Below are 13449 nucleotides of genomic sequence, written 5' to 3' on the forward strand. Positions count from 1 at the left end.
GTGTGTGTGTGTGTGTGAACATGTGTGTGTGTGTGTGTGTGTGTGTGTGTGTGTTTCTTATATTGTCACTGATGACCAGTCAGTGGCTCTGTGTTTGTTAATGATAGTGTGTTCTTTATTGAGCACAGATGCGGAAATGTCTGCAGGCTGCTGGGTGATTGTTTGTCATTTAGCAGTTGTTAAGTGAAGCGACATGCTGTAGTAATGGAACTGCAATAATGAGATGGAAAATGGCAAATGGCTGATTCTCTTCCCCTCTTGTTTCTGTCATGCATACTGGAGTGGGAGGTGGAGGGGGGAGGGCGGTGGGGCAGGTGGGGTATTTAACATTCACTGCACAGACGGGGGGAGGAGGGAGAACGTATAAACACTGATGACAGGTTTGTTATGCATTTTACATTTTTGACCTCTAGGGCTCTATTCTATTTTTAGAAACAATCAAGGTCATTTTTATTGTTTTGGATCTGGACGTAAAATGCATTATGTTATCATTCTGAGATCATAATGTATAAGCTGTGTTTATACACTGACATTTTATAATCGCCTTGAGTTCTTTTGTCAGTCATGTCACAAAAATTTATATCATGAACATATACAATAGCTCTATATTAATTAGTATTCTCGTTTTTTGCTGTCCCAGGTAAACGTGTGCATGTGTAGGGCAGTGATGTTAACATCTACTGAAATATTTCTTATCATGGAATGGAAATAAATACCTAAATCAGGTTGGACATTTCAGAGAGAGACTGGGTTTCTCCGTTAAAAGAGAAAGTGTCTGCCATATGGCAATATGTTTAGTTTTGCTTCTGCTCAAAGCGAAATGCAAATGTTGGTGAGATTTGTTGAAAAAAGAAAATCTTAAGAGCCTCATTCAGACTTCAAGGTGACACTTCCAGAGGCTCAGAAACACGTCGCTGTCTAGAAGAGGCCGCAGATGAAATAGAGGTGTAAACGTATCCGACCTTTTGAACACTGTGCTTCCTGTGATGTGGGGAAGTGCATTATGCAGTTTAACTGTATAAACATAACCGTGGCTTTAAAAAAGAAGAATGCCCCCCTTTTCAAGATAAAGCCGGCAAAAGACTCTGAAAGAGAGAATAAAAACCCCTGGCCACTTTGAAGACGAGTTTTAAGCCTCGGCTCCATGCTTGTTGAGGATAGTGGAGGCCTCTGGTTCAGACAGGACGGTTAAAATATAAAGTAACAATATGCAACATCGTGTATCCAAGGTGCAAAGTTGTGTTCCATGTGAATGTTTCATTATAAATGTCATGGCCAAGAGAGAGGAGGACAGTGATGAAGAGGAAGGGAAAGGCAGACAACTGGTTGGCCGACAGGAGTGACTGAGTCAGAAAAGGTCTGAGATCATGATCTCATCCTTCAGCAGAATTTATTTACTGTTTATGTGACTCTGAACACAAGTGGTTCTACTGGATTCTGTTAATAGGTTGTAGTTTTCAGATTTTTATTTGTGTTTCCCTTTTAACCTTGCAGTAATGCACTACTTTGTGTTGCTCTGTCACATAAGATCTCAAAAATATCACATAAGGTGGTGAAATACCAGGGTTTAGGATAGTTTTGCCAGGCCATCTTTTTTCAAGCATTGTGGTGCATTTCTCTAAACAAATAACACAAACTGCAAAACCCGATCCATGGCAAAAGTCAGCCACGTGCTCAGAATGGATAATTCATTCCTCAAAAGAAAAAAGTTTCCATCTCAATGAAAGTTTCAGCAAAATAAAAAGTTCTGACAGCATGTTTGTGACCCAGACAGCCAAAACCTGAACATGTTTTCATTATGACAGTCCACTCTCTTCATGTCTGAGTAAAAAACGTTTGATATTGGTGACAACACCTGAAAATGCTCATGACAGATACTATTTGCGCAGCCATTTGAAACCTATAGTAGCATATGTTATTCACAAAACAGTGAATATGATGCTTCATATTTTCACTGTACAGTTTGCTGTGAGTAGTGACTGAAGAACCAGATGGTTACCCGCTCAGAAATAGACAGTAGCTCTTATGGTACAGCCATATTTACTTGATCTAAAATATCAGAAGACACATGAATTGTTCTATTATCAACACATATAGTTATGGATGCATCATCTAAAACAAATGGCCTGGAAATACCTTGGGATTCCCCTGGAGGAATTGGCAAATGTGGCTGGGGAGAGAGAAGTCTGGGCCTCGATCAATCAATGGATGGATGGATGGATGGATGGATGGATGGATGGATGGATGGATGGATGGATGGATGGATGGATGGATGGATGGATGGATGGATGGATGTTCACAGTACAACAAACACAAACATGTTTTGAGTAGGGCTGATTGGAGGAAACAACATATAATACTGTGAATCATTCTGACACATCTAAACTGAAACGGTGCAGACAACGTCACTTAGAGCTAAATCATAGGATTCATGTTTGTCATTGCTTACAACAAACTAATGCTTCACACAATCCTCCTGATCAGTGAAAGGTGAGATTCACCTGAAAGAAATCCTTCAAACTGGGATAAGTTTTCTGAGAAAGCTGCTAAAGAAATTAATAGAAATTACCTTGACATATTTTGACCTGTTATTTATTTTTGTATGCGAGAACTAAACCAATGAAGAGAAGATTATTAGTTTTATAGCATTTACAGTAGATAAATGTACAGAGACAATACAGATGTGCAAAAGCACTGGAAATTTCTTGGAATAAATGAGAAGCTGCTACAGTGGTGAGCACAGATGAGTAAATGTTGTGGAGGTTGAACTAACAGTTATGAGAATTGAACTTCTGCTCAGCAAAATGCATCAAACGCCTGAAAAGAACCGTAAATAACACCACATGCATGTTTTGAGAGGATGTCAACCCAGTCTGCTTTCACACTACTGTAAGAGAGCTGTGAAACCGCTGACAATAAAATCTATAAATTATTCACAAAGATGTTTCTTAATGATAAATGGAACTGCAAACAAACGAGCCCACTCTGGATAAACTAGCAGCACATGCGCAGAACGTTATTCTGAAAATGGATTTTTATTGACCTGGTCTGGTCGTCCAGGCACTGGCATGCTGACGGATGGTCTGGGAGCTAACACTGACCTGGTCCTACTGTCTGATGAGACGAAGCAGTGGTGGAGGGAAAGACCGGGGACGCGGGGTTGAGAAGTTGAAGGCCGACTGTGATGGTTTTCTGGCTGTCGCTCAGCCATCATCATCTGTTCAGCAGCACATTTCCATGGTGAAGGACGCAGCCATTGTGCTGGGTGAGGGGCGTATCAGAGGAGAGATCAAACAAATGTGTATGGATGTATATGTGTGGGACAGAGCCGGAGTGTGTCTGGGAGCAGGCCTGGCCAGCCGGTGAGAGCCACCGCCAGCAGCCATGTTTTATTCTGTTTCATGTTGCAGACACGCCTGTCACTCACTGTCAGAGGCAGCCCACTCAAACCGCTTCAAAGGCTCCACGCTCACAATCAGCTGCATCATTAGGTGCACACACACACATGCATACACACTCAAACACAAGCACACAGTCAGAGCAAGGTGATTCTGCAGGGGTTAGTGGAAGGTCACTGTTTTGCTTCTCCGAGGTTTTCTGGCTGCTAAAGCAGCTAGCGTTAGGCTATGCTACATGCTATATGAGAGCCTCATTGGTTGCACATGTGAGACAGGGGAGTGCTGTCTTCTGCTTTGCCTTCCTAGAAAAGTGTGTGTGTGGGAGGAGGGTGCCACCCTGTGGGTATGCAGCTAATATAATAAGCTATTTTATTCATTTATTTATTATATATTCCCATAAATGTTCTTGTATGTTTAAGGGGACAGAAACCGATAAAAACAACTGAATCTGCTTCATATTCCTGCAAGCTAACTGAAGGTTTGCCCAGAACCTCGTTCAGCTACAGAACGTGTTTGTTCAGATTTTCCTACCACATGATTTTCCTCCTCTAAACTTTCCATTGCTGTACTTGGATGCAGCCAGCTGTGTTATCAATGACCTCTTATTGCTCCTAGTGACTGATTATTTTCTGTGGTTACTCTTAAATTTTGATTAATTTAATTGCAGCAACATGTCACGAGTCAACGATTGTCTGATGTGATGTAATTATTATCTCGTTATATAAATATGTAATGTTCAGTTTCCTGTTTATGGAGCTTGTTCTGACCATTTCCTTGCCCCTCCCTTCCTTCGCCCTCAGATCCTGCGTATCTGCACACGGTACACTCCTGACCAGGACACCATGACCTTTTCAGACGGACTGACCCTAAATCGGACACAGATGCACAATGCTGGCTTCGGCCCGCTCACTGACTTGGTATTCACCTTTGCCAACCAGCTGCTGCCCATTGAGATGGACGACACAGAGACGGGTCTTCTCAGCGCCATCTGTCTCATCTCAGGAGGTTTGTAGACCAGAACTCAACGCTTCTTATGAAACCTCTCTAGTTTTGATTTGATGCAGTAAAGTGTTTAATAAATGCTGTGGCTAGAGTTCTGACCAACACCAGGAAACTGGCTCACATTACATGAGTCTACTGGCTCCCAGACTGGTGTTGCTGGTTGAGTATGAGCCATGGAGAACCAGGAGGTTTTCACTCCCTGATCCCAGAACCAGAACGAAAGACGAGGCTCCGTTTGGTTCCTGGGCTCAGCAGCTCTGGGGCAAACCGTTTCTTCCTTTAAACCAGATTTATCAGTTCTATTCGGCTGTAGCTTTTCTGCTTGCTGAAATTTTGTCATTTTAAAGTGTTTCCTTTAGGTGAGCATGTCTCAGGTTTTAACCATTTCTGGATGAATCAATCTTTTTTTCCATGTTAATTTGTTCTTCCTATAAAACACTTTGAAGTATCTTGTGAGTGAGTGGGCCTTTAGTAGGTATGCAAGTTATTGATGACTTAATCTAAAATTGATTGATCTTATCAATCGACTAGAAATTAATTGATAAACGGAAACTTTCTTGAAACCCTGAGTTCTCTCGTGTATCAGGAGGGTCGACTGATTTCCAGAACTCGAAGGAATGAATTTTATATAAAATGCTGACTTTTAAAAAACGAAGCATATCATTATAGTTCTATAATTTTTGTGCAGGTGTATTAAAAATTGACTGAATAAACAGAAAAGTGTGGCTTTATCACATTATAAAACTCAGACATATTTATAAATAAGTTTATTGGAACCTCTTAGGTTGCTGAACAGAAAAATAAATTAATAAAATACATGGAACCCATAAGCCCCCATGATCTGGACGGCAGCCTGTACTGTCCATCCTGATCCAGCTCTCTGCTGTCCGGTCGGGCAACAGTCAGAGGTCAGAGCCACACTTTGTGCTGTTAGTCTTGGTTCCAGTTCAGATTCCTTCTCATTGGTCGTCATGGTTGCTCTAGATAGAATGTTACAACTTTGCACATTAACTCATAACAGTCAAAATCAGCCATGCTTATTGGCATCAGGTTTTTTTCCAACACGTTTTAATTTTCCACTTTTCTGTCATCACATCCTTGCCTCATTGATTTTTGGTTGAGAGGCAGACGCTGCTCCGCCATGCAGCTCGGCTGAGTGAGTGTTACTAAGGTGTCACTTAAGGAGCTTGTCAAGTGTGTACATTTTAAAACGGCATAAAGAACGTTTTCAATCCCACACCGGGGTCTGTTTAGACTGTATTATTTTGCCATTCTGGGATCTCGCGCCATCTTTGTTTCTGTATCAACTGAATCAACATAAGGATGACCAGCGGCGCTCTCTTCTGGTGGACGTTATTAGTTAATCCAATGGAACTCATTTTGCTCAAATAAACATTAATCAACAATTAATCCTGAGTCGAGTAGAAACTTACCAGGAGCCAGAAAACATCTGTGACTGTTGGAAGCTTCGTAACAGTGGAACCAGTCTGGTGGGAAATGTCTTTCAAATTTATGTTCAAATCGGCTGCTGGGGTGGAGGAAGGTGGAGGAACCCAGGGTGTGGGTGAGGGGTTGGTTCTGACTGCTTTGCTCATCCCACCTGTCAGATTAATTTAGTTCAGTCTGAAACAAACTTTAAACAGTCTGCAGCTTGATTAAACCGCATTATTAGCAAAAACCTGTTTTGAGGACAATAAGTAAATCCTGAAAGAATAAGCTAATTCACTTCCAGTTCAAAGAGCTGGACTGCCCTTTATTTAACTCAGAGGGAGCCTCTATCGATTCCTCCATTTACTACAGAGTGAAGTTGCAGCCAGGTTTTGGATAGAGTGAACTAAAAATCAGCTGCTGTTACTTAGAGGAGAGGGGAGGTGGAGAGGATGAGCAGGTATGAGACAGCTGCATCAGTCAGCTGGCTGCAGGAGAGCAGTCTGAGGAGGAAAACCAGAGCATGAGTCCCTCCATCATGTCAGAATGCACATGCCTTAATGTTGAAGTAGAAGTCCTTCTCCTTCAGTCGCACAAAGTTTCACTGGAGAGTTGAACACATTTGTGTCTCATTATTCCTCTATCTGTCCCTCCTGCCTGTCAGTTTGTTAGGAGATCAGTCTCCCTCTCCGCTGGGCTCACTCCGCTTTTACTCAGGCCTGGGAAAACATTACAGGCTCTTGCATAATCCATGAAAAGTAAACCACACCTCTGACTGCACTGTCTGACAGCGGGGCCAACACTATCGGATTCCAGAGTACACACTGCCACCTCCTGGCCAGTTGAGGTACAGCTTAGGTCCAGTCTGTGGGAGGGATGAAAAAATAAATCTTAGACTTCACTCCAAATATTGAACCCAGCAGGACCTCCTTGTTGCAACAGGATGACCCCAGCGCCACCAGGTGAAAGATTTTAGAACTGTTTTATATATTATTGTAAAGCCTGATTCCTCCAGAAGTCAGACATTCACATCACTTCACAGTACTTCATTTTGTCAGCTGTAACAGTTGGAAAGACTTTTGATATTTGTTGCTAAAAAAAAACAAATAAAAAAAAGCTGAATTTTCTATTGAAAAATTAATGTTGAAAATTATTCTGATGGTAAATCAGATCCCTTGTGTGTTTTACTATGAATAACCCTAATGATTAGACTGGTAAAAATCTCTTTTGATCATATAGTAGACATTAACTTGTTACACAGAAGTCTCCAGGCTGACCGTGTGTGTGTGTGTTTGTGTGTGTATATCAGATCGCCAGGATCTGGAGGAACCCTCCAAGGTGGATCAGCTCCAGGAGCCACTGCTGGAGGCTCTGAAGATCTACGTGAGGAAGCGCCGACCCAGCAAGCCACACATGTTCCCCAAAACCCTGATGAAGATCACGGACCTGCGCAGCATCAGCGCTAAAGGTAGGAAGGCCATCGACATCTGATGGACGGTGAGAGGATCAGGCCTAGAAATGCAGCAGAGATGGTTGGGAGTCCAGTAACAGTCTGTAGAGGTAGACATGTTTGGATTCACATCCAACTGTATGAGCTCAAATTTAATGCACCAATCAGTCAAGTTTATTTGCATAGCACGTTTCATCAACAAAGCAGTTCAAAGTGTTTTACATCATGAAAACATAAAAACATCATAAATGTATCAAATAGTCAACAATTGTGAAAACCAGTAACAGACACTACATTTTGTCAAGGAAATGTTCTTCAGGTGACAGAAGACCGACTTTGCAACTGTCTTCATGTGTCTCTGAAGGTTCAGGTCAGAGTGATGAACTCTGACCTGAGAGATTAGATTTCAGTCTGACCGCTAGTTTCTATCTGTAAAACTGAAGCTGAGTGTTGACTCTATCGTTCCTCTTTAGGTTCAAAGATAATAACTTCAGTTTTCTGTCTGTTCATCTGGAGAAAGTTATGACACATCCACACATTTATCTGTTCTAATATGGTAGCTAATCTTATTTCCTGTTTTAACCCGAGCCAGTGGGAGCATATAGATATTAAGAGGGGTCCTAGGATTGAACCTTGGGGTATCTCACATATGACTTCTGTTAACTTCAATGAGACATTTCCTGTTGAAATAAAGAAATCTCTGTTCTTTATGTAAGACTCAAACCAGCTGAGTTCTGGACCGGAGAGTCCAGCACAACTCTCCAGTGGTTCAAGTAATATGTCATGGTTCAATACTGAGGTCCAACAGAACCACCACTGTGGTCCTTCCACAGTTTGTGTTTATGCAATGCAACAACAATGAAGTTCAGCCACTAAACTGTAAACTCCGTTTAGCTGAACTGGTGTTTAAAGTTTTAAAGTGGTCTTGTTCTGCTTGCTGTCCTCCAGGAGCCGAGCGAGTCATCTCTCTGAAGATGGAAATTCCAGGTTCCATGCCCCCTCTCATCCAGGAGATGCTGGAAAACTCAGAGGGTCAGGACGGTCAGATCAGCAGCAGCAGCAGCAGCAGCACGTCCACTGAGGCCGGGGCCAGTCCCAGCACCAAGGACAACGAGTCGCCAGAGTCCTCGGACCCCGACGAGGCCACGCCCCCTCCACCCAGCACCGAGCCCTAGGAGGCACCAGGTGTCTCTTTAACTCGTTCAGACATTCCTTTGCACAAAAAGATCAGCCAACAAGGAGCTGACCCTCTATAACCTCTTTATTCCTTCTCTTTTGCTTGGTGTAACATTAACTTTAAATCCTTCTATTTTTCTCTCCAATTTACTCAAAATTTTTTCTCCTCGAAAAGAAAACAACACAGAGGCCTCAAAGGATGAGTGCTCTGCATTTGGCTGTGAGTGGAGCTGTAGTTTGGGGTCAGGACTCAGGAGGAGGGCCCTTGGGGGCCTCCCCAAACACCACAGATGATACTCCTCAGGTCTCCTGTGTAAATTCGTATCTGCATGACGGGAGTTTGATAACGATTTCTCTCTCTGTGTTTCTCCGTCATCTCTGTCCATCAGTCGTACTGCTGGCATACACACACTGTACATACCATGGTATGGTCAGGCCTCTGTTTGTAGGATGAGTTTTGTGGTGCTTGTCCCATCGTGTTGATTATTTTCAAAGTTTAAAGCAGAACTAATTTTAAGTTCTTTAAAAAAAAAAAATATCTAGAATGTTAATGCACATAGATATGACTGAAGTCAGACATTTTCCATCTGTTTGTATATTTAAAACTGCTCTTTAGTGTTACGTGACGTGTTGTTCATGGATGAGTGTGCATCCACACCTGCAGAATGCAGCGCTTCCCTCCATACCTGCAGCTGAGTCGGTTCAGCTGTTTCCTCAGGGAGGGAAGCAAACAGCAGAGGCTTTGATACACACTCATCAGACCGGCCGGGTCAGACCTGAGCGAGTAGATTCACACACACACAGACACACACACTGAGGCTGTCTGCCCAGTAAAACAACCTAGACAAGAGGCTAAAACTGTCTGTCAGCTTAATCAAAATCTGACACAATTCTTGCACTTTATGTTTTGTTACTGACTTCACAAAAAAACAAAATCTATTTTTTTGTAAAGTTTTGACCTGTTGAAAAAGGCTGCTAACGATTCCAAGCTGTCTCTGAGAACTATAATAGGAACAGAAATGTTTTGCTAGCGCAGCAGCAGAGGCACTTGTCTTTAGCATTAGGAAAATGCAATGAAGGCAGCTTGCATGGTTAGCATTAGAAATGAAGCCCTCTATGTGTTCCATAGGAACTCAGACATTAACTTTCTGAAATCCTACAAATATTCCCAGACCCAACATGTTCCTTGACAATGACAGCACAGGCTGGAAGAGAAAGAGGACACAGTCTTTGTTCAGCCTTCCTGTTATCTGCTGAAAGTCTTGCTCTGTCTTAGATCCTAGTAGAACTGCAGACTTCATCCTACTAGAGCTGCATCGATTGCAGTTATCTATAAAAATCCTCACCTCCCGATTCCGATTTTGACCGATACCAATATTTTTGTCTGAAGAGTCACTAAATATAGAGACAAAGTTTCTAAGTTGTCAACAGTGGGGCGAGTATTGCTAACCGCTAACATGCAGATGTGACCCCTTTGGCTGACAGTAGCTCATCAGATTGCCAGTCATCTGATTTATGGACCAGACTGTTTATTAGTTCACTTCTAGTCACTATATCTCTGCCTGGAGAGCGCTGTTTCATGTTTATGCAGCTTCATACAACTCTTCTGACTTAATCTGAAACTAACTGACAATGTTTGACTCTTCTCCAAGTAGAAACATCCACACCACGCAGAGTACGGATGGATTTCTAACAGGCTGACCACAGTCGATCAATCTGAAGATCATCTGGTTCTGGTTACCAGCTGATGATTCTCTGGGATAAAACCTTTCATATCAGGGCTGAATGATTCAATTACGTTCACCTGGAAGGATTCGGCTATCTCAACTGTAAAAATCAGATAACTTCTTTTTATTATTGCAAAACAAACAAATCAGGTGAGATTTAGGACTATTCCTAATCTAGGTCATTGTTCCAGCCAGATCCAACCCAAAACTCTGGTCTGCCTTCATAGTAACTGTTTCTGCCTCAGTGATCAAACTGTTTTTTTTTTCCTTCCATTCTGACATCAGCCTGCAGCTGGTTTATATTTCCCAGAATGAAGTCGGCCTAATGAGTGTGTATCTGCTGCTGTCGACGGCGCCGGAGCTCTGCTGTGGCCTTATGAACAGAGCTCTGCATCTCACCTCCCTCCTCCCTCATAAAGTGTCTTGTTTGAACCAGTGAAACACGGGAGCAATGCAATCCTTAAACACACTAAATACCGGAACACCGGGCCTCCTGGGTCCGGATGATTGTAGCTAACACAGAAAGCACACACTGGGGTGGGATCGGTAGCTCCACTCCAAATGTTTGCCTTGCTCTTCTGACCTGACTGTGTAAGCTTTACCTAACGATGCAAAATGAGATTCCAGATGACCTCTGACCCCTCCAGACAGCCAACTGAGCAAACGCTTCCTTCGGGAGGCGAATCCAACTGAGCTGGTATGGAGGCGTTAGGAGGTTCCTCTGAAACTAAAACATGATCCTGGAGAGCTGCCTTTCTCCACAGCCAAGGTCACATGTGAAGCTGAACCATAAGAGAAAAGACACTGTTATGTCCTCCTGAAGGACCCAGACCCTCCACTGCCTCAGGGCCCATCAGCTCCGATGTGGTAATCCATATTTCAGCACAGATGATATTTTTTAATGCATTAGCTGAAAGCAATACCTTTTCATTTTGAAAAGAGTCATATTCACTTCTTTGTTGACAGTAAAGTGACTGAATCTCGTTTTAAAGTCTGTTTTGCTGAAGGAAAAAAAAATTAAGCAGAATTTCCACTGAAGAACTAAAAGGAAAACATCGGCTTCGCTGCAAAATATTAACAAGAAAGAAACTTGCACACTACCACGTCTCACCTGGTTACAGTTAAAGGAGTGGATTGGATTTTGGGAAGTGGGGTTATGTTGAGAGATTGTGGATAGTAATTATCTCACCTGAAGTTGATGATTATATTAGCGCCTTCGCTTCAGTGAAGTAGAGCTTCATTTTAGAGCTAAACAGAGTCAAGTCTGATCCAAAACACTAGGAGATAAGTGCCTTCAATCAACTCCAATCTCTAAATGTGACAGCGGTGCTTAAAAAGAATTTCATTTATCACTTAGAATAGAACAGACTTTATTGATCCTAAAAAGGGAAATTGTTTATTTGTTTAAAAGCTACTCCATCCAAAGTGTTAAATATTACACTTTATATGCTGATGGTTATACAGATATGACCATAAGCATCTGAAGTGTAATAGTGTGATATTATGAAACCAATTTCATAATATCACACTTTTTTACCAGTATTTAGAATACTGGTAAAAAAAAAAAAATACCACAGTAATAAAAATTTAAACCAGAAAAGCAATAATAACTCCTCTTGTTGCTTAATCAATCTATGACACTGAACACAGTGGAGCTCCAGTAATGGTGGGGGTTAAGGACCACGACCGCCCCATCTGAACATTAACTGTTTATCATAATAAACAGTTAATGTTCATTACTGTTACCTCATAAACCAAATATACCTCAATATAGCACTATATTGGAAACCGTCTTAGCACTACAGCAGAAGCTAACTTTCACCGTCTTCCTAATCTTCGCTCTTAGGGGTTCAGTCAACCAGTGCCAGGAAAATAAATGGCACTCCTGGATTAGCTGCTTTGTAAACTCCAGTCAATAGTGTGTTAAGTAGCATTTCGCCAAGGTATTTTATTTTGAATATTTAAGATCATAACCTCTACAAAAAAGTCTGTGAATAGGCAAATTTTCCACAAATGATTAGAAATTATGTTCTACAGAAAAATGTAAAATAGGAGTCTTGTATTAATGTTATCTATAACACAGATTTTTTTAATTATTATTTTGACACATAAACAAGCAAACAAACGTCTGTAGCTCTGTCCCCTACACTGGAAAACCACAATATCTTACCCAGTATTTTTGCCACGTTTCTAGACTGAATATTTAAAACACATTAGACAAAATGAACTTACCAGTAACTTTTCAACAAGATAGCTTATTTTAAGTCAATAATTCCTTAATATTAACGAAAAGTTCTAGTTCCACTGGCAGATTTTGTCAATTTATAACATGTTATAAGTTTAAAAATCTGCCAGTGGAACTAGAACATTTTCATCAATATTAATAAATTATTGATTTGAACCAAGCTCTTATATCCTCCCTATTGTTTTCCTATTGTTACAAAGTGAACATCACTTAGCCGGCTAACTAGCCAGGCTATCTGCTGTAGCAGTGGAAGCTAGCCCACAGGCTCTTTAAAGCAGCAGTGTATTTAAAATAGTGGCGGCCAGTGCTTCTTTTTTAGTTGCCTCATGATGATTGTCTGTATTTTGTGAAACTGGATGTACTTCCAAATAGTTTGTTTACTTTGTTGTAAGAAAAATCATAGCAGCCTTTACCCAGCCAGCTAATCATCAATGGATGGAGGAGGGAAAGATCTGGCCATTTTCTCCTGCCTCTACTTAGCTAAAAGCTTTAGCTAGCATCTGTAATCATTACATTGAAGACACTAAAAACATTTTTCTATTTGCTGGTCAGAACCTCTACAGAACCCCACTTCAGAAGATCTGAGCTAATCCTTTAACTTTGTCTGCTTCAGTTTTAGTCCTGGGTGATGGTATACTCTTGAATTTTATGACAGTTATTTAAATACGAACATGATTTCAAATTCCAAATTGAACTATGGAAGTGTTTTTTCACTGTTCTCCTATACATCCGCCTGTGCTGATTCATTCTTGTATTTGATGGGAAGCAGCAAAGCGAGTCGACTCTAAGGCAGCAACAGGTTCTGGGTCTCCAAGGCGCATAACAAACATCCATCTGCATTCCATCCATCCCGGCTCAGAAATACATATCATAAGGGAAGCCAGAGCAGTTTCAGCTTTTTGATTCTTTTTTTTTCTTCTTTTTTTTTTGCTTGTTTGAATGTGAATAATAGCACGGAGTGTCAGAAGAATGATATGCAGTGTTAAGGAGTACTTACACTTATGTCTTTGAAACAGAGGGAAT

At 41.4% G+C, this 13449-nt stretch overlaps 1 protein-coding gene across 3 annotated transcripts in view; it reads left to right on the plus strand.

Moving 5' to 3' along the window:
* Window positions 1-11776, plus strand: part of LOC103142416 (retinoic acid receptor beta) — a 110661-nt gene extending 98885 nt beyond the window's left edge. For all 3 annotated transcript variants that reach the window (XM_016674461.1, XM_016674463.1, XM_016674464.1), the window contains exons 6-8: window positions 4199-4403; window positions 7138-7296; window positions 8227-11776. In XM_016674461.1, coding sequence (XP_016529947.1) covers window positions 4199-4403; window positions 7138-7296; window positions 8227-8453 — 591 coding nt within the window. In that variant the 3' untranslated portion in view covers window positions 8454-11776. The remainder of the gene's footprint in view (window positions 1-4198; window positions 4404-7137; window positions 7297-8226) is intronic.
* Window positions 11777-13449: the final 1673 nt, after the last annotated feature.

Source organism: Poecilia formosa, unplaced genomic scaffold (assembly GCF_000485575.1).
Source record: "Poecilia formosa unplaced genomic scaffold, Poecilia_formosa-5.1.2 Scaffold96, whole genome shotgun sequence".
In the NCBI taxonomy this organism is placed as follows: domain Eukaryota; kingdom Metazoa; phylum Chordata; class Actinopteri; order Cyprinodontiformes; family Poeciliidae; genus Poecilia; species Poecilia formosa.